We start from the raw sequence: 21,580 nt of genomic DNA, 5'->3' as shown, positions 1-21,580 counted from the left end.
TTGAAAATGAAGCCACAGCATTACTAAATAACTTAATATCCTCTTGACAACTCATTAAATATTTACTCATAGCTTTCCCACAAACACTTCTCATCCTCCTAGAACTTAAAAGCAGCAAAACGCTCACATCTAAAAGGTGGATTTGTTCAAGAGTGTCACATCCAAAGGTTACCTGTGATATCTGAAACGCAAAATCGGTAGAAATTGGTTTGATCATTCCATGTCCGTGTCATTTGTTGGTTCAAGCGAACATTTTATTCAAGGAAGTCTGTAAAGCCCGTAAAAGTAAACCACCATCCTTTCAGCAGAGACATAACAGGAAACTCTACAGCTGAAAAGTACCATTTGAGCATTTACAGAGCGCAGATTGGCATTTATTTGAAACATAAACACACAGTACCAAGAGAAATACAAAAAAGCACTTTCAAATCAAAACACATTTGAACATCCAAAAAAGATCAAAGAAACCAGGAAACAGTCAAAGTCCTCTTGAATTTCTTTCTGTTTTCTCGTGTTGTTTTTAACTCTGCACCTGATCGTCCTACACAGCCGGTCTTCACCCATTACTCTGAAATGGATCGCACATCATCTAGTCTGCACTTTGGTGGTAGAGGGACTGGTGTCAGGATGTGTCGGACGACACCACATGTCAAGACATTGAGGTGTTCACCTCCAAAGACAGCTGTGTGTGTTCTATACATTCTGTTGTTTTTATTGACCTCTGGTCCAATACATTGCTTATTAAAATACAGAGGCTATAAAAAATACTTTTTCACTAGTTCAGCATTAATGACTCCTATATTCGTATATATTCATAAATAATTTAATACATAGATAAATAGATATTCTGTGTGTGGATTATAAACTTTCATAAAAGCATTTTCTCATTAATACAGGAGTGACTATAAATGCCGAAATGCTCGTGGGCTGCTGTCCGACCCTGATGTCCGGTAGACTGGGTGAAAGGCCAAGAGTTTACATGCGGATTGGCGCTGGTGTTGTGTGCCAATGTCTCCTCTCCCATGGCGCCAGTCTCTAGCTCCGCTGGCACTCGTTCTTACTGCAGGTGGCCTGACGCTCAATCTGCCATGTGCCCTCCTCGTATGTGCAGTAGCAGATTGTACACTCATCAATCTTCACCTCCCGTCCGGCCGGTATCACGGCTGTGTCCGCGTAGCAATTTGGCCCTGTGGGTGGTACGAGAAAAACAGGAAAAGTACAGCAAAATCGAAAATAGCCTTTATAATATGTTTCAAAATGGAGTTTCAAATTGACCTTTTTTTTGTGTGTTTCTTCTGTGTTGTCAGCATCATGTCACACTGGAGCTCAGACTCTGTACACTAAAAATTTTGCTTTGCTCTTGTGGTTTAATGTGTAAGCTGTGCTCTGGTGAAACTACATGAACAGAAACGAGATGACTCTCCAGCTCAGATGATGTTTTATTGTTCAAATTTTGTACTGATAGAAAGTCCAGAAAAGTCATCTGTCTGTTGGAGCCATTTTAAAGAGAAAAATGTGTGTTATTGAGGTCACCCTAGTCTGGGTTATTTTTCCACTACTGTGGCACCAAGGACACTGTTCAATGTATAAAAATGCAATTAGAGGACTGAAGACCCAGTTCAATGTTACATTCCTTTATGTTGCTTGAATGATCCCAATCACTTTCCATGAATTCACAGACATCATTGTCAGTCTGGATGTAGGTTCTGCACAGTAGTTCTGTGTAAAGACTATGAAGCTCGTTTTTTTCTGACCTCAATGGCATTAAATATCAGTATAATTAGTAGCCTGTGAATCAATGAATTCACCCTGAGTATTGCTGTAAACATTTTATTCCACACTAACTGCTGAAGAATGCATTTTCCTTTACATGCAATGCCTGACCTGTGCCACAACAAACATATGGAGCTCAAAATAGATGAATGCATGATGAATGCATGTCAGCGCACATGTAGGGAGCAGCCAGTTCATTCAGATGAAGCTAGACTCACATCTGAAATATGAGAGAACATATCTTTTCACTTGCAAATTAAAAACTGAGTTCATAAACAACTAGAAGGGCACTCGGAGAGCGCACACCTCTGCCAAGGCCAATGGTCCACCCTTTTATATGTAAATCTGCAAGCAGTTCAACTTCACGGTCAATATGAACATTTTTCCAATATGTCATCTCTTGTAGAGTTTATTGTAGATAATTCACATTTGAATTATAGTAAGAGTATAATTTGCATGATACAGTCCCCTAGCCACACATTAGTTTGACAAAAAAAAAGTGCTCTTCAATGAACAGGGGCGGATTTAGTTATTTTGGGGCTACGGCAAACACAGACAGGGGGCCCTCCATATTCCACGTTCTCCTCGTTTTTCAATCCTTGAATAAAGAATAAGTCATTAAAATACATTGTAGTCATGGTGGAAAGAAGAGGATTAATTGAGGAAGGAAGGAAAGGAAGGGAAGGAAGGAAAGAAGCTGTTCTGGTACGGCATCAGATACTTCTGTATCTCTTGGCAGATGGCAGCAGGGTGAACAGACTGTAGCTGAGGTGGGTATTACCATTTAGTATCCTGTGCTTAGTTTTTTCAGCACTGCTGGGGCAGCTTTGCTTAAGTTTTCAACAGTCTGTACATCACACCAACCTGTTTACACAAGCTGTTTTCCTGAATCATTTCCACAGATTTACAGCTCACTGAGTAGTCGAAGTTAGTGGGGAGGCCCTGAGATGCAGGATGAATGGTATTTATATCTTCAAGGCCAAATGCCCTGTATTGTAATGTTAGTGAAAGTGAAAAATAACATTTATATCTTCTTTGGTCCATGCTTCACTCTTTTACCAAGTTTCATGAAAATTGGGCCAGTATATTTTCCATCATCCTTTTCGATAAAAACTGACACACAACACATCGTAAAAGGTACATAAATCTAAATATCTAGCTAACCGTTATTTCACTAAAATTCAGTTTTTAACAGTCCCACCCACAATTATAGTTAATGATTGATAAAAACAATTGTGGGTGTGAGGGTGTGCAAACATTTCTGGGCTTTTGAAAGGGGGGGCATGCCACTTCTATAGCCCAACATAGTGACATAGTGACATAGTGACAACCTCCATGAAATGACTTGTTTCACTTTCATCAAGAATATCTCTTTATCATCCCATAAAATCTAGAAGTCCTTCACAACTAAATTATGTTATTCCATTCAAGTAAGCATAAGGCTAAACCTAAAGTTAGGCTCAACCAAAGGGAGTCTTTTTTTTTTTTTAGTCTCTACTGCACTTACTCTATGGGCTGCACAATGCAGACTGAACAGCTTTCGTAGGAATATAAGAAGACCCGCATCCAACCCTGTTTTCAGTTCTCCCTGAATGCATCCATTACCAAAACATTTTCACTTGCTAGCTGCATCCACCACCATGAATGTTTTTTTCTTTTTCTTTTCTGACCATGAGTTTGCTCTCTGCATTTTTAGTTTGCCAAACTTGCATTCTCAACATCTGTGAGCAGATGGCTGTTGCCCTTCCACAGAGCACATTCAGACTAGAGGTTTTTAACCTTCGTTCCAAAATGCATTATGTATTTTTTTTTATTGAAGCTTCCAAAGAAATTATACCTAGAATGAGCACCTCATCATTTCAACTAAAATACTGTCTGCATTTTAAATAAAATAACAATTATTTTGTGAATATTATATGACAGGGTTATGATAACTATTAAAATGTAGGACTCAAGCTGAAGTAGGTCAATGCTCTGACAAAGTGCAGAAATTTTAATAGCTAACACAGATATTCATTTAGATATATGAGCATACATACTGTATAGGAGAATATGAGCAGAATTATGCAGCCACATATTTCAGTTTCCCACATGAAAGAAGAAAACGCTCCATGTGAAAATACATTGTGGAAGGAAGGCCAATGGGACACACACTAGTTTGAAAGTAGGACAGGAGTTATTGTTTCACTACGACTTTGAGCTTCCACATCTGTTGCAATGACCACATTTCCATATGGAGTTTAGTGCGGTTAGTCATCTCATCTCGTTTCTTTAAGGTAGCTGGGTGACATCCCAGCAAACTTGAATGCAGTCAGTCAGGGAAGAGAATAAACACAAGAGACCAAATGCGCTGCCCTTCATTTCATTTCTCTCAGTGGAAAATGGGCTCTCACATCTGGGCTTTCATTGACTGTTTCCCGAAATAGAGTTATAAGAGGCACATAAAAAAAAATAATGGATACACAGGCATCATGATTTGTGAACGCGCTTCTGCTGGTGCTGGTGGCCGTTTCTGACAGGATTTAATTCAAAATGAAACTGATGCTGAATCACATTTAACATCATGGATATGAGTTTTCACTGAGGTCCCTTTAAAAATTGATTTTTTTTTTGTCTGATATTTCCCCCCCCCTATGTGCCATGAATCATCATTTGGCTTCATATCAGCTGAAAATAGCTTTTCCATTGGTCATCATTACCATGCTCTTCAGACCACTGAGTAACCACTCATGGTGATGTGGAGGAGCATTTTCACTCTGGAAGAGTGAGACCCCCCATCAGGAAACAGATGCATTCTGGGATTACATTGAATTCTTAAGGACCTGATTGACATAATTATCTCTTTCACTGTCTAGCCATGGATTCAAACATTTAAAGGGGAGATCTGTAACATATTTACTGTAATAAATCATAAAATGACCATGACATGTCATCAGAGATTAAGGACACATGCTTTCATGTGAAAGTGACTGGACCCCCAACTCCAGAGTGTGCATTTTCACAGCAGAGCATTTTTTTCTTTTTAGTGCAACAGACTTAACTTTACATCAACAGACAAATGACAGTTATAACCAGCTGATCAACTGACAGTACTCGTCATTCCTTGTTACCGTCAAAATATAATGTTGCACTTGTGTTGCGCTCAGGGGCATTTCTAGAGAAAAAACATGTGTGCATGTGTGTATATGCACACACGCACACGTGTCAGGCTAGAATTTGTTTTCTCATTCATTTCTTTACATTTCTCATTTAATTACTCACAATATTCTAGTTTCTTTCATTCCAGTGTTTACAATGTTTTATCTAAAAGATGAATAGTCCTTCCAATCACAACACAACAGCGACACCATGCAAGTACAAATAAAATAAGCTTCCATACTTTATTCTTTAAGTCTGCAAAAATAAATTGTATCTCCATTCTACCTCTATCCTCAGCTTTCCACCATGAACAATAGTTTTATGTTTATGATTTATTATTCACCCATTTGTTGTATTTCTTTTTGTGAGTTCTAAAGGGAACCACAACATTATATACAAGAGAAACCAATGAACATTTAGAAATAATTGTCCAACAGTTGGTTCAAACTATGCTCCTGCCTCTCACTGGACAGAAAAGCGATCATACTGCAACCTGCCTGAGCTTCCTTGAGTCTGGGGAGGAGGAGGTGGAGGGGAACACTCAAACCAAATACTGAATGTATATTAAATAAGATTTCAACCTATTCAATATGCAGTCTATTGCTCCAACTTAGTATTTGGACTGCAGGACTGATTTTTGGATGTACAGTTGTTACATATTGCTCATTTAAGTCAGGTTTTTTAGATGTGCACATGAGAGGTGTTCTGTTCGACACTGCTTAGATTGGCTGCACCGCAAGTAAAGCATAAATCTTGCTGTGGACGGCCTTCCTCTACATGTAACTCCAAGGTACAGAGTGGGAATTGTGCATAAAAACCAAATTAAGCACTGTTACGCAGTGCTTTAATATAGTTCTGAAGTGCACCCCAAGGGACTGTTCTTTTTTTATTATTTTGCAGGAAATTGGATCCCGCTAATGGAAATTTTGGTGTTGAAGGTAGTATTTGTTAAGAACGGAGCCCAGAGACGTGCAAAGAAATGAACTGCCACTGGGCCCTGGTGCGTATTTTGGTGCTTCCTTCCATCTGTCAACGGTGTGAGTACAAAAAATCCACTCGCCAAGCCCACAATACCAAACATTAAATGTCCTTCTTGTATCACCTACAGCATTAACTTCTGTGGTACAAGTAGTGATGGGAAAGCTTTGTCTAGAGAAAGTGCCTCTGTCCTCAACCAGTGGCAAGAAAAAAGTGCTCATAAATCATCCATTATCTCTAAAGCTGCACGGCAAAATATAAACACTGCGGGAATTGCTTCCACAACATCAGGTATAGCATAACAATGGCTATTTTCCCTTAGACTAACAAGGTCTTGAGCCACTCTGTTGTATAATTAAGATGCTGATAAATGGGGAGTCTTTCAGCTGCAGCCACCGCTTTTCATTGGACGGCAGCGCCCAGGAGGAGCGTGCTGGCACATCAATCAATGTGAACAGTTTGCCGAGGCCTGTCAAAATGTCAACCCTAACACATTTATAAGTCTTCAGATGAACACGCACACACCCAATCTGAATAACAACTCATCCTGTGGCCCAGGCTGCTGTCGCTACTGATTCATCATCATTAGCAGCATTTAGAACACAGCGTCTCAAATAAAAGACGCATATGTCAAGGATATCCTTGGAGATAGAAATGTGCAAAATAACCGTGCGTTTTGCAAAATAAATCAAAATTACACTCTCCTGAAGCTGGGATTAAATCACAACCTGTCAGGCAGTCATTCACAGTTGCATGACATTCATTTGTGTTAATTAATGCATGGTCTCAGCACCACTGTGCTTACTCATCCCTGTCACCCTATTATTCTGCCATTCATATAACACCCACCTTTTTTGTCATTGCTTCATTAATATAACATATCCGCTTCTCTCTATCACTCGCTGTCTTTCTGTGCCTCTCAGTCTCTGTAGCAGAAAGAGATTTTCATAGGCACATCAGGCTTCACGGGAGCTTTTCAACGACACCCGGAGAGGCAGAGACAAATGGACTGTGCATGTGCATGAACAGTTGGACCCAAACTGTCACTACAGCGTGTCAGAACTTGGCATGGGCAGCGTGTGAAAAAGATGGCCATTAGCACCTGTGGCTTTTGGCTCTGTAGCAGCGCCAGATAATGGACCGGGAAACGAGGACACATCCTAATCATTACACCACCTAATTCTGAAATGTTAAAAACTTGCAGAGCTCCATTATAAGGTAATGGAAAAAGAAGAATAGCAGGAATCACTCATCTTAATGCATTTCTTGAGTACATTTGCATTATAAATGCAGAATAAAAATGACCTTGCTTTGTAAAGGCAGGAAGTGGGAGAACTTTGCAGGGAGAGATGATGATTTAACAACAATAAAATGAATAATTTCTCTCAGAGACGCTCCTGCGTGAAACGGATTCGGACTTTTTAATATGAAGGGCTTCAGGATTAAAGCTGCAGACAGTGAGTTTTATAGAAGTGCCACCTCATATTGAATGTTTGTTTGCATATGTAGTCTCCAGCTACTGTACCCACTGATAATCTTTGTGGCTGAACAACCAAGCTGCACACAAACTTGCACGACTGTCACGACCGATGTCCTTCACACGGACGAGTCACAAAACCTTGCCAGCCATCACAGCGGTGTCCAGGTGACAGACTTTACTGGAGGCCTTCATTTACTTCAAGCTCATAAACAATATATTTACAACCTTGACGTCAGTCTACAAGATCTTTTTTTACTTTTGCTCCCATTCTTTACTATATTGTGAAAAACGTATTTGAAAGTCACATTAACGTTGACATTTAGTCAGAAGAGAATCTAGAAAATAACACATAACAAGCAGCCCTCTCAGTATCTCAGCAGTACTCTAATTGTTAAGACACAATGTGACTAACAATTAACTTCATTATAGTGACCTTTCTCTTTTGTAACCATAACTCCAAGGTCCAGTAATGGAAAATGGCCTTTAGATAATAAAATATAGCTGCATGATTAAACCAAAAGGTGAAACATGGAGAAAAAATTATTTTTTTTTACCTTTTGTGACTTTATTAGATGATGCAAAATGTCAAACTTTTGCTGTCTAGTTTATCTAAAAAATGAAATCAGTGCACATTTTAGTTATTATTCCTGATGACCAAAAGTCCTTGGACCTCATGCATGAATGTTTTCTTATTTTTCTTGTTTATTTGCTCTTTAAAAAAAAAAAAAAAAAAAAAAAGCAGTAGAAAATATTAATATTTTTATTCATGAAATGTGCTGACAGCTAAGTATGTTGATGAATCACATTTGATTTTAAAGGTGCTGTATACAACTTTTTATTTAGACATAGACTTTATTATCCCCTAGGGGTCACTGTAGAGCACCAGCTTCTTAGACCAAAACACATTTTCGTTTCTCATTGAAGTTAAAAGAAAAAACTACAAACTGCTGATCAAATGTGGATCAAGATTATGTTACTACATTGTCTGATTCCTGCTTGAAACGTTTTCAGAAACATATCTTAGTGGCTGTGTCACTGAAACTTGAAAGATTGTAACCAAGCAGCTTGTGTCTAGAAGGGAACCCCAGATCTGCAAAAGATCTTGTGAGAGTGTTAATTCTAATTCAAACTATGATCTTTCTCTGCCCTTAACCAAGTGTTTCCATCTCTAAACCTACTCAGATTTTTAAATAAGTGTTGACACAAGAAAGCATAATTAGTTTGCACAATAAACAACACACACAAGACTGTTCCCTTCTTTTATTTTTTTTTAGATTATTTTTTGGGCTTTTGCCTTTATTGTGATAGGACAGCTGAAGATATGACATTAAAAGGGGTAGAGAGAGAGCGGATGACACGCAGCAAATGGGCTGCAGGCAGGAATCGAGCCGGCAGCTGCTGCAGAGGACTGACAGCCTCAGTACATGGGGCGCACGCTCTACCAACTGAGCTATAGGGGCGCCCAAATTAGGGTTCCCTTCTTGACACAACTGCTTCCAACAGTGACTTCTGAAACTCAGATCAAACTGTCAAACCCGGCAGTGTTGATCAGAAATGACTCAAGATTCTTTTAGTGCATCACCTATTTCTCACCTAGAATCTTTTCAGAAACATGTTTAAGTGTATTGTTTAACTGTTGTGTGATAAAGTTACTCACCAGGCTGCCATATTAAAGACAGATGTGGGGAAGCTCAAGAGGCACTTGCATGCACAAACGCGCACATGCACATGCACAGACATGCATACATGGATGTGTTGGCTGAACAGAGATGACAGTATAACAACAAAATGACAGGGAGCATGTCTCTGCTCAGGAAGCCATAACTCCTCTATATCTTTATGTTGCAGATAGGTGTTTGCTGACTTCTAGTGAGGCTGAATGTTGTTTTAAGAACCTTTAAATTGGATGCATGTGCCAGGAAGTTTGTAATCAACATATAAGGGCAGCAGACTTGCCATGTGCAAACCACAAAGCAACAAGCCTCTGACATTTGACAGGTAACATTAAACTCAGAAAAAAGGAGAAAACAAATGAAATGGAAAGGAAATGCCACTGAAGGGAAACACACACACAAAAAAACACTTTAACAGACATGGATGAGCGCATTGGAGCATCACTGAGGAGGTTTCTCTGTCGGAGGTGCAGCAGGTGCAGCCAGGTCGTTAATACTGGTTAAACAGTGGACTGGGATATGTCCGACCTGTCACCGAGCTCTCTTTGGAGGGCCTGGAAAGCGACAGCAGTGAGTACTTGCAGCTGAAGTGGATTAGACCGTTTTGTCTCTGAACTAAGTCCAGAGCCGCTCACAGGTTTTGAAGAATCTGTCTCAGTAAGCCACTCATCTTTACTTGTCAACATTCAAAATTATTAAATGAATACACAGTTAGATTACATTTTTCTTCTGTGTTTTGATCAGGAACAAACATTTGAGGATGCAGACTTCTAACTGAGTGATGTCTGGAGGATGCTCTCAGATACTTCCAGTCCTAATGATCTGTCCTTTTGTTGTCATGTGCCAACTTTGTTCTGTCTGTCCCCCGCCCCCTCTGCTATTTTGACCCTTTGATTCTATCCACTGTGTCTTAATGCAAATGCCTCCCTTTCTGTCCTTTTGTGATTGCATCCCATCTGATTACCACACAACTACCTTAATATACCGCCTCTCACCCTTTGATCACTGCTATTTACATACTGTCTAATCACTGCTCTGCCTTTATGTCTGTACAAAGTGCTTTGTTGCTTTTGCTCTTGGTCAACTCACCGGCTCAGATCTGCTCTGTCTCTGCTACCTTCAACAGTGCGTCAGCACACTTAATAAACTCACATCATACAGAAAACCTGCGAGAATGGTCTTGGATGATTTTTTCAGTTTTCATAAAGAAATTTTATTTTTATTATTATTAATATTTCACAGCACAAAATGCAAGATGACATTTGTGAATATTGGTTTGTGTGGTCTGGGACACTTATCTTACCTAAGAACAAACAGGAAACATACATGTAGTGACGAATGCCAAAATTGTTTGTGCGCACAATTAAAGATAAGGTCTGTTCGTATGAACAATTCACGCATGAGGCTGATTGTGTGACATGTAACAACAGAAACCTCATAGTGATTGACTTACTGTTAATTAACCTTTAACAGCAAATGTCCAGTCATAGTTGTGCAGCTGCAGCAGTAACCTGGTGGCATATTATGTAGGATTACACGAGAAAAATGTCTGTTCAGCCTTGGAACATCCATTCCATGGAAGTCAAGGTGCAACTACATAAGAATTTAGAAGAATGTTAGCAGCTCTAGCCTGCTCTTTATTTGGTTGACAAATTTTGATTATATGGTTTTATTTATATTATATTTATATTCTGCTTCCTGAAATTCTTTGCCCTTGCCAATACAATGTTTGAAAATGTTAACACTGAAGGATTTTCATAGTGAAAATAAGATTTTTTAATAGATTTTTTATTTACACTTTATACACAAACAATGTTGTCCCTTTTATCGTGATGTCTTCTACGGATCATAAGTTAAAGAGGATGCAGTCTTTTTTACTTGAGACATATAGCTTCAGCCTCTGTTTTTTAGCATTACATCATGTATGCAGCCATAATAAAACCCTAGCATATATATAGTAATTTTTTTAAAGTTTAATTAATAAATAGCATAAGTTGTAAGATGAGGATAAATATATTTATTCAGTGCCTTTGTATTGGACATCAACCTCTCATATATGCACGTATTGTTGAAAAAAAAAATAGACTTAAAGCTCTAATAAATGCTTCAGGTCGCAGTTACTGCCTTGAGACACAGCTGAGACGTGAGCCTGCACCAAGCCGGTGAAGACAGCTGCATAAATTAAATCTGTTGCAAGATACGTGTGAGTGAAAAGACCCGCCTGGTACGCTTGCGGTCTAGGGACACAAGGGGAGACTGGCTCTATTTGCTGCACTATTCCTTGTGTGTGCTGTCAGGATGAGATGGAGGCTGCTTCAAATGGACAAACCACGCCATTTCGCATCCATAAAAACAACTTCCCTTTCACTCGAGTGTTTTCTTTTATGTGTTCCTTTAAAAAAAAAAAAACCTGCCACATCTTAAAAGGCCCTCTATGAATCATGCCTCTCTTAATTTAAATGAGTCTCTATCCCTTTTGGCAACCAGGCTACCATGTCTCGTGTTGCTCTACTTGAAGTGATTTTGGCTCGGGTTCAGACTGTTTATCACATCCCCCCCAGATTAGTGTTGACCCTAATGTCTGAGTCTTGAAGAGCACCACTTGTTTCCTCATGCGTTGCCAAGGCGATACCCTGCAAGAGCAAAGGACAAGAGGGAGGGAGCTACGGCCGAGGTGCCGAGAGGAGAGGCTTCTCCTGCATTGATTTTTTTTTTCTTCCTCCTAAGCATTCTTCAAAAGCAGATGCTGCGAGAGAGGAAACACTTGGCGTAGAATTTACAACAAACACTTTCATGTCTTTAACACCTAAATGTTGAAATGAAAATAGCACTTAAAATGGTAAATAAATACTGAAGTATAGAGAACATGTTTTGACTTGTATTGACTAGGGGTTTCTTTGCAGGAATCAATATTGTTTAATTAAACTTTATGGCAGCGAGTGAATGATAGTCACAAACTTTACAGGGTACGAAACCATTTAATTGCAATGTGTTCCACTGCTTTGAGATAATGAGTAAAAAATGATGAGAACCTGCCTCCATTCACAGCTGTTCTTTGATATTCATGAACAACTGTCTGGGGTGGATGTTAGCGATACCTCTCACTTTCATCTTCCTCCCCTGGCTCTTCCCCAAGTGTCTGCTCGCATACAGGCTGAATAACACATCTGAGACAGGGTGCTCTGCCATAAGCATTGATTTTGCATGCCTGAAAAGGGCAAGATAATGTCCGTGCATATTTGATGAACTTATCAAACACTGAAATACTTCATTGTGATTTATATCAATAGTGAAAACGGTAACAAGGAGAAAGGCTGTTAGCTGGGAAGTGGGAGTAAAAGACAGCAGAGATGACTTGTTGAATGAGAAACCAAATCTGAGCTTTTTTTTTTTTTCTCGTTACAGATCAGATGTTTCAATCTTTCACTTCATTTGTTTCCATTTTCTCTACTTTTTCTACATTTTTTACAAACTCTCTTGAACTCTCAGACAGTTCTCTTTCCTTTTTGGTGGCGTATCACATCTGGACGAGTATTTAATTCTTTCCCATTAATGAGCTGGGCTTTGATGTGACAGTTCGGATGCGTCAGAGTTCCTGGGAGGTCTTAACATCTGCCTACACTTCAAATAACATCTGCACACAAGACAAACAACAACACCTGAGCGGGAACTCTCCAACGACCTCCAATAACCTTATTTTACATCATCACTATTTCATCACGGAGCTAACACTGCGGCGCTGTCTCGTATTGAGCACTGCATGATCAACAGCGGCAAGATGGGAGTTGACAATCAATGATCCTCATCATTTAAATCACAGCGTCTGTATTACCTGGCAAAGAAGCGTCATGAATAAAAGACAAAGTGAAATCCAATGTCTAATCGTCTTGATATTGATACGAGCTGAAGGAAGATCAGTGGTGTCACTTAGAGTGATGTCTCATTTACTTATTTTTATGTCCCATTAATGTACCTTCCCGTTATTTAACAAGCTATCCTGGTGCATCTTGATAGCCGAATGGTTATAGCGTCTCCCGCCCCATCCCCTTCTCATGGTTTTTTCTTTTCTTGTGGGGTACTCTTTAGGCAGTACAGTGATTTGGATGAAATATTCCACTGCTGTCCAAGAATTAATGAGTAAAGACAACTTTTAAGATCTTTAATAAGTGCCTGATGTATAATTAACCCTGACATATGGTTGACCTGAGAGGCCTCAGTGCCATTCAGATTTCAGGCTTTGTCTCGGGAGTGATATCTTGAGCCTTGGATAAAGTCACGCGCTAACCATACTCACATGTTTTGGTCCTGCCTAAAGTTAATAGATTTCTGACGTGAAATATTTAACGCACTTGGGACAGTCCCACCACTTGCAGCGCCCAATTTACCATCGACAAAACACCATGTTCTGGCCTTCATAACCCTGTTAGCTAGAAGCCTCATTTAATCAAGTGGAAGCACGCTTGAAAAGGTTAGATTTTCACTTGCAAACTCATCTACAGATTTAAGTAATTCGTTTGACACAATGATTTACCCCTCTTCTTTTTCCCTTTTTTGTTTGTTTTTGTTTTGATTTCATTTGTTTTGGTTCTCATGACTTAATGTACTTATTTGCCTTTAACTGAATAACTGTTCTTCCAGCGCTAGTGGGAGGAAAGGTGGGTGGGTATGTGGAGTTGAAGGTTGGTTTGTGTTCTTGTTTTTGCTCATATGTCTTGTCTGTGAAATCAGAGACTAGTCCACTGTAACATCTTAGATTTGTAACCATTTATTGTTTACAACACTGGTTGTATAATAAGATTTAGTCAGTTGCTATCCTTTTCTTGGAGTTTTTTTTGCTATATTTAAACCTTATTTTAGCAAAGGAAGATTCATTGACACAATAAAAACAATCACTAACAAATTGTAACATAATCAATATCAATAATCCCAAAAAAAGACGTAATGGTATCACTATTTAAAGCATTCACGGCCCTCGACACCTAATTCATTTAACAAATCGTTGAATGTGCCCGAGGACACTTGGGTATAAACTTATTCCAGGCTCTGGGTTGCGCAGCAGTTAAAAGCAGTTTTTCTCAGTTCAGTTTTCACTTGAGGGATCTCAAAAACTAACCAATCCTGAGACTGTGGCTGGTAAAACACCATGTAATGAGGGATGTCAGATAATTAGGTAGCTTTTAGTAAGATAGCTTTATAAACATACAGGAGCAAATGTTGTGTTCTCCCAGCGGCCAGGGAGAGGCAGCCCACCGGCTGAGAAAGATGCAGTTAGATTACAATGATGCCATTTGGCAGCTTTTCATCAATAAATACCCCAAGGTACTTGTAAGAGGACAGTCTTTCCATTTCTGAACCATCCAAAGTTCAAATATTGAAGTCAATATCTTCCTTAAAGTGAGAGAGAATCGCATATTTATTGTTTTTCCTCCCTTTAAGACAAGTTACAAGTGGATTGACTCAAAAGCTGTCGGAAAATAAATAACGCTCCTCCCATAGAGGCAAATGAATAAAGCACTTGTTCAGTGGAGACTGGAAAGTAAAAAAAAAAAAGTACATGTCATGGATTGCACCATGTTTAGTCTCATGATACAGAGGTCTCACCGCCTACTGATTATGTGGGAACTTAATTCAAAATAGTTGCTTAAATGGCCAACACCCCTTAAATTTCTTGAAGGACACGCCGTCCTGGAAACAATGGTCTCCCCTCATTCTCACACTAGAGTTACAGCAAATCACTTGAACCACTGAAAATGGACATCCTGAGCAACGTTCAATTGATCAGTTGAATAATTCCATATTATTGATGGTGTGCTCAGTCCACAAGATTGGTGCAATTAAGGATATACAGTGACTTTGTTTAAAACTTTTAACCCTGGACAAGGAAAACGTGCTGGCTGGTTTATTTAGGGGGAGATTTGGTCTGGTCAGCTGTCTGCGACTTCTTGTCACCACAGGAACAGAACTCTATGGTGCTGGTTATATGTCCCCTGCTGTCAATAACAGAGAAGCACATACAGTTTTTTTTTTACAGCAAACAGCATTCCTGAGATATTGATGAATAGATTGCACCAGAAACTTTAGCTGGCCGAGCAAACAGGAGACAGCTTCTACAAACAAACTCTTATTTCAGGACGGGCTGATTGGAATGACAGTTGATGAACACTGTGGTGCAACGGTAAAATTTGAAACCATAATTAATTAATCACGTATTTATTTATTAATCAACAAAAAGCAGGTGTTGAAGTGGTGACTGTCCTCTGCTGCAGGAGTGCAGCATTTCTCTGAATCTGGATATGAATTTGGATTATTGAGCAAAGCGTTTCAACCTCAGCCTTGTTTAGACTGGTGTTGGAGTGGTGTGTTTGGATTGGTGTGAATGCCAGACTAAAACTCTGGTACTCAGGAACTCTGTAGCGTTCAGTCTCCTCTTTCTATTAAACTGATACAGTGATGCAGTATTCTGGTGTAGTGTATCGTAGTCGGTGTGTAACTTTAGTGAGCATGAAATTACTGTCTGTGGCGGCAGAGAGTGACGGTGAGTGCAGACTAAGGGAAGGGAGAGGCGAGCGGCTGTCAGTCTGGCAGTAAATGTACAGATTGGATTTGAGTTTGTAAGTGAATAAAGGCTGTTTAATGAGCTCCTGAGTTCCCAACTGTAGGATGACGTTTTACACAAATACCATCATAATACTGTACACCTGAGTAAAATGTCAGAAGGTATGAAAAAATAGATTTTAGATTTTTTCATTTCCTTTTGGTGACTGATAAACTCGTGGTATGTTTGCAACCAAAATGTAGACTGGCAGGTGACAAACCTGAGCTCACGATGAAGTGAGAAATGCCTGCATTAATTATTCATGTGCTCTGGATCAGCACCTACATGCACAGAATCCGACATGCTCCGTGATGTACAATATCCAGATAGAAACTGAGGCAGAAATTTCTTGTCTTTTACCCTCCATCTGTAGGACCAATAATCAGACTCATTTCCCCCTCGTGAAATGTTTTTACATTTTCTAGAAAATTGGAGTATTGTGTTATCCTTGAAATTGATTTGATTCAGAAACCTTTAGGTGTGAATCCACCCTAATATTTGATGTGTTTATAGACTATAGACAAATTATTTGTATATTCCCAAAGACAAGTGTATTCGCATCATTGAAAATAATATGCACCTTGCAAGGAAGTGTGTTGAGGACAGATAGTGCAGTCCAATAAAAACACCCCACCCCTCCCCTAAAAAGTTAATTTGTTAACATGTTGTTTAGTATGTATACTTTATGGTGTCAAGTCTACCGTGAAATGACCCGCAAACACAAATGAAAGCACGTGACAATTAAGTCTTCAAAGCAACATGTTTCTGCTGGATTCCTTCCTGACAGAGACTTAAATTTTCTCCCGTAGGTGAAAGGTGACCAGCAGTGTGCAGACTCTGACACTCACGAAGACGTTTGGTGATTGCTGAGAGTGTTTACACCTCGTGTTTACACGGTGACAACTCCACCGGCCCTGTTCATCAAATCCGAGCCAGAAATGTTCCCTGTCCAATAAGAGGTTGTTAAACACATACGGATACAAAGATACTCCACTCTGCTTAATTAACAGTTTGAGCTCAGATATTCACAGCTACCCAGGATATGTGAAAACACCAGCAGGAGGCACAGAAATGAGGAAGCAAGTCTAGGAAGTGATTGGCACAAACTCTAAAAAATCTATTTATTTTTAGCATGAAAATCTCACCTGCTGCAGCTTTAAAAACACTGTACCCTGCCTGCTGCACAAATGAGGCGTAAATGCTGCCAAGGGCTATTTCTGCATCTTCATAAATACCACTGTGCTCCTGTAGATTACCCTGAAAGAGTGTGGGACAGAGCTGACAGGGTGCATGGCGATGTAGCAACAGAATCCTAATTTTAGAAAAGTGCCGTACACGTGGATGTGTGAAAGAAAATAATAGGACCAGGTTAAAGGGGCATTCCAGGGAATTAGTATTTCACTTCCACTAATTTGTGGGATTCACTTAAGACAGACGCCCCACTTACACCTGGTATTAAATGAGGATCAGTATCTGGATACGTTATCCGGATAATAAACAATCCGATCTCGCCTTTGTGTTATGGTATTTTTATATTTTTAATGTGTTCTTCTTATCCTCACTGAGTTTGACTCTTTGTCCTCCAGACCAAAATTTGCACAAGAGTAATTTTAGGTAGCAGAAAGTTTATGACACACAAATAAAGGCAATAACTACCAGAGTCTGGACACCATATGATGTCTTGGGTGCTGAAGATCGGCTTGCACCTGATACATCACATGTATCCCCTGTAACACCATTTGTGTGCAGACTCTTTTGTGTTTTTGTGTTTTGTGAGTTGTCGAGTTTAGGGAAACTTTAAAAAATCTGTGAAACTCTGTCTGTGACACATTCTTAATTATTTGTGCCGTCTTCTAAATTTGGCGAAACTAATATAACAGTTATTCCTTTCTTTGTGTACAAAATATGGTCTCAGTTTGTCCCGGTGTGTTGCTGACTACTCTGTGCCCAGATAAATTAAATGCCTTGTTAACAGCAGATCAGCTGCATAGATGAATGCACGGCACGGCTTCATACACAGTTATTTCTTACTGTGTATCGTTTATTTCTGGCCCCTCATTTTTCACACAGTTCAGCTGAATAATGCATCTTTTGGCAAAGAATAAATGTATTGCCAGTTTGCTTTCGGAATTTAAACAACAACCTATATTTTATGTTAGGTAAAAAACAATATTTTTATGTTGTGTATAAAGCATGTTGCACCAATTACATTTACAACTACCTAGGATCTGAGCCTCCTGTTTCAGTGGAAATAAATTACGTGGTATCAGATGGATGCATAGACTTGCATACTCCTCTATACCCAAAACCACATTTTAAGCTGTATCAGAGGTATTTTCCAATACTGGTATCTGTATAAGAACAACCCTACCCGTGATGAAACTCAGTAATCTTTTTCATTCAGTTGCAAAGTAGAAGGAGCTATTTCGAGCACTCTGGGTTCCACAAAAATAAGGCAATGTTTGGTGACTGAATGACTTGGACGAATATGAAACTCTCCTGGTTAAATCATCAGTTCCAAAGATGAACAACTGTGATACAAATATATCTGGTTCGACTCTCAAGGTGCATTTTTGCAAGAAGAGAAGATTCTGGTGTTGAGAAAACTGTCAACACAATCTGAATCTGAAATTAATTTGCGTGTGGGACCGATTTTGAATTAATTCAGCAGCTATAGCATTGTGTTTTGTTTACAAATTCAACAACACATTGTTTTGAATTTGCACATTCTCTGATCTGCACCTATCTGACCAAGACTCATGGGTATTGTAGTGTTTAGACATGATTTCTCAGAAACAATTCAAACTGATGGTCATAACATAAACAGTGCAGTGTCTAAGACAGATAGATCCTCTCTCACTCATTATATTTACAATCTGCATAGAAGCACTTCAAGAAACTATACTTAAATCAAGATAAAAGCATTAAGTACAGAGGAGGAACAGCATAAATTTGCATTATATGCAGACAATTTGATTGTTTACGTCACATCCCAACATGTATATTAAGCACTCAGGCTATAAGCTAAATGAAAGTAAGCTTGAAGCATTAACACTCAAAACAGAGATCAAACCAATCAGCAGAACTTAAAGAAAGAAAATCAAATATTTTTGACTCTATATAGAGACATAAAAACCCTCTATATAGATAATAACAAAGTTTTGGTTAAAAACAAATTGAGAGGAGATGGAAAACAGCCAATCTAAAGAAAAGAAAACATAGATTCCCAGATTTAATGACTTATTTTCATGCTACTCAAGCAGTTATAATAATAAAATGGATGAATTATGATGTTAAAACTAAATGGAAACTCATAGAAACACTATTGACACTAATATCAGTTTGAACACTACTTCAAATCGTTTGCAAGGAAATGCAAAAACGCAACAGGAATAATAAATAGAAAATGAAGATATATTCGTAAAACTTATAAAACTGACAAAGACTGCATGTACCTGATACCGCATTTTAGGCACTATCAGAGGCATTTTCCAACCCTGATACTGGCATCAGAGCAATCCTACCCATGATGTAACTCAATGGTGCTTTTCATTCAGTTGCAAAGTGGGAGGAACTCTTTTAGGTGCTGCAGGTTCCACAAAAATAAAGCAACTTGAGGTGACTAACAGCTGGCCTGGATGGACATGAAACTCTCCTGGTTGAATCATCGGCACAAAAGAGGAACAACTGTAATAGAAATATATCTGGTACAACCTGCATGCATAAACAAATTACCTACAACTCCCAGGGTGCATTTTTGCAAGAAGACAAGATTACAGTTTTGAGGAAAACTGACAATACAATCTGAGTCTTAAATTAATTTAGTCTTGCATTTGGGACCACTTTTAAATTTATTCAAACTCTATAGCGTTGTGTTTTGTTTACATATTCTACAACAAATTGTTTTGAATTCGCTTGCGTTCTGATCTGCCAAGACTCATGGGTATTGTATGATTTAAAGCTGACTGCCAAACTGACTGTAAAAACATGATTTCTCATACACAAAGATGAAACAACTCAAACTTATATCTATATCCATAATATAAAGCTATAGCAGTGATTAGGTATTCCAGAGAGGCCTGTGTCTCCTGTGTGAGGAATATTGAGAATATTGTTAAAAGATTTTTTTTCTATGCCACCTAGGGGTGGAGATTAAGATCTGCTATCAAAAAGAAAGGAAGCTTTGTGGATATTCATGACTCTGTCTTCAAAAGAGCCGAATGATGAACTGTATATGGCTTATATTAGATATATGCCCATCACAGTTGGTGTATTCTGAAGTTGCTGTATTCTGACAGAGTTAACAGAAATCCAGGACAGAACTTTAGTTAGTTGTAAGTTGAAGTTATGCCTATGTTATCAGTAGGTTTCGCTAGTTTTAGATTTTTGAAGGTTTTTAACACATTTATAAATTGTTTGAAGTTGTGAAATCTTGTTTGGGACGAAGGTGTTTCCTGAGCAAGTTTAGAAATGAACACAATTAAAGCAAATCAAAACATTTCATACATTACATATATTTCATATATAAATACAGTACCAGTCAAAAGTTTGGATTTATCTTCTCTTTCAATGTTTTATTTCATCAAATCTATGAAATATGGAATTGCATGGGATTATGTAGTGAGCAAAAATGTGAAAACAGGGCAAACTATGTTTTTGTTTTTACAAATCCTAACTTTGAAAGACTCTCATACACTGTCTTCTACACTTGCAATCAAAAATTGCTTTCATTTTAACTACAGAAGACAGTGCGCAAGAGTATTTTTGCTGTTTATTGTTAACCCATGGTTTTCTCCTGCGCACCTGTCAACCTACAAGTATGCAGACCTTTTTTGCTCTTTGATATTTTAGATTCTTCAAGGTTTAGCTGCCTTTTGGCTTGATGACAGCTTTACACATTGTTGGTATAATCTGAATCATTTCTTATAAAAAAAAAAGAGAGAGAGAGAAAGAAAAAACATTGAATCAGAAGCTAAAACTTTCAACTAGTACTGTAAATCCTTAAAGAACACATTTTCACCAAAACAAATTGGAATTACAGAGTTGGTATTAATTTTAAAGATTGATTGATTGATTGATCTTGAAGGGTTTTCTTTTGTATGATGTGTCCCAATTCCAAGAATGAGTATATTATATAAGATTATTATTTCCAGGTGATCGTCGGTCAAATCAATCACTGCAGTCCTCTGGTTGGGTGAATGAATTATTAAGGCAGCTCCTATGTGTGTATTCATATGGAAGTAGTTTGATGCTGCCCATATACCTGATGAAGGTCAGATTGATGGAAATGTTGCGATCTCATAAAATATTCAGCAGTAAGACATGTGCAGGAGTTCTTCTCTTTGTCTAAAAGAAAAAATTGAAATGTGAATTTACAGCAGGGTTTAAACACTTCCAGAACCTGCAGCTACTCCCACTTGACCACTCTATTAAACACTCTGTGCCTGGTGAAAGCCCACATATTTCAAACTCCTCATGTCCACTTTATAGTACAGCTTCAGAAAGCTCCTCCAGAGACACAAAAGACATTACACAACTGTTTCCACAGGCTGAGTAGTACTCCTGGTGATGAGTAAACTGGTCTCAGTGTGTGAAGTCGCCGGAGTGCCCCTTCAACCACAGAAAGCATTTCTAATTCAGACTGAGAGCGTGTTAGTTGTGGTTTGGTAACTTGGCGTCTCAGACATAGTGAGCTCTGTTTATTGAATGGTAATATGTGGTAATCTTATGCTAATAGGGACTGATGCCATCCTAAAACTGAAAATCCTCCACGGCTGAATGAGCTTGTGGATCTTTTGGGGGACTTTTGAATATAGATGCACGCTCTCTTTAGTCCGCCACATCTCTGCACACATACTGTACTGCACTGTACCCACAGCCGTCTCTTATGCCTTGCGAATTCAACCCAGCAAATCCACCGGGCATTTCACAGAGGGAAATATG

The 21,580-nt window shown here is 38.8% G+C and overlaps 1 protein-coding gene across 1 annotated transcript in view; it reads right to left on the bottom strand.

The window, feature by feature from the left end:
- Positions 1–352: 352 nt before the first annotated feature.
- vwc2 (von Willebrand factor C domain containing 2) overlaps positions 353–21,580 on the bottom strand; it is a 41,940-nt gene continuing 20,712 nt past the window's right edge. The window contains exon 4 of the mRNA XM_084735757.1: positions 353–1,187. Coding sequence (XP_084591883.1) covers positions 1,036–1,187 — 152 coding nt within the window. The 3' untranslated portion in view covers positions 353–1,035. The remainder of the gene's footprint in view (positions 1,188–21,580) is intronic.

This window comes from Lutjanus erythropterus, chromosome 14 (genome assembly GCF_056507025.1).
Source record: "Lutjanus erythropterus isolate fLutEry1 chromosome 14, fLutEry1.hap2, whole genome shotgun sequence".
NCBI classification, from domain to species: domain Eukaryota; kingdom Metazoa; phylum Chordata; class Actinopteri; order Lutjaniformes; family Lutjanidae; genus Lutjanus; species Lutjanus erythropterus.
The sequence above is the reverse complement of the archived record's forward strand: the minus strand, read 5'-3'. Positions and strand labels throughout refer to the sequence as shown.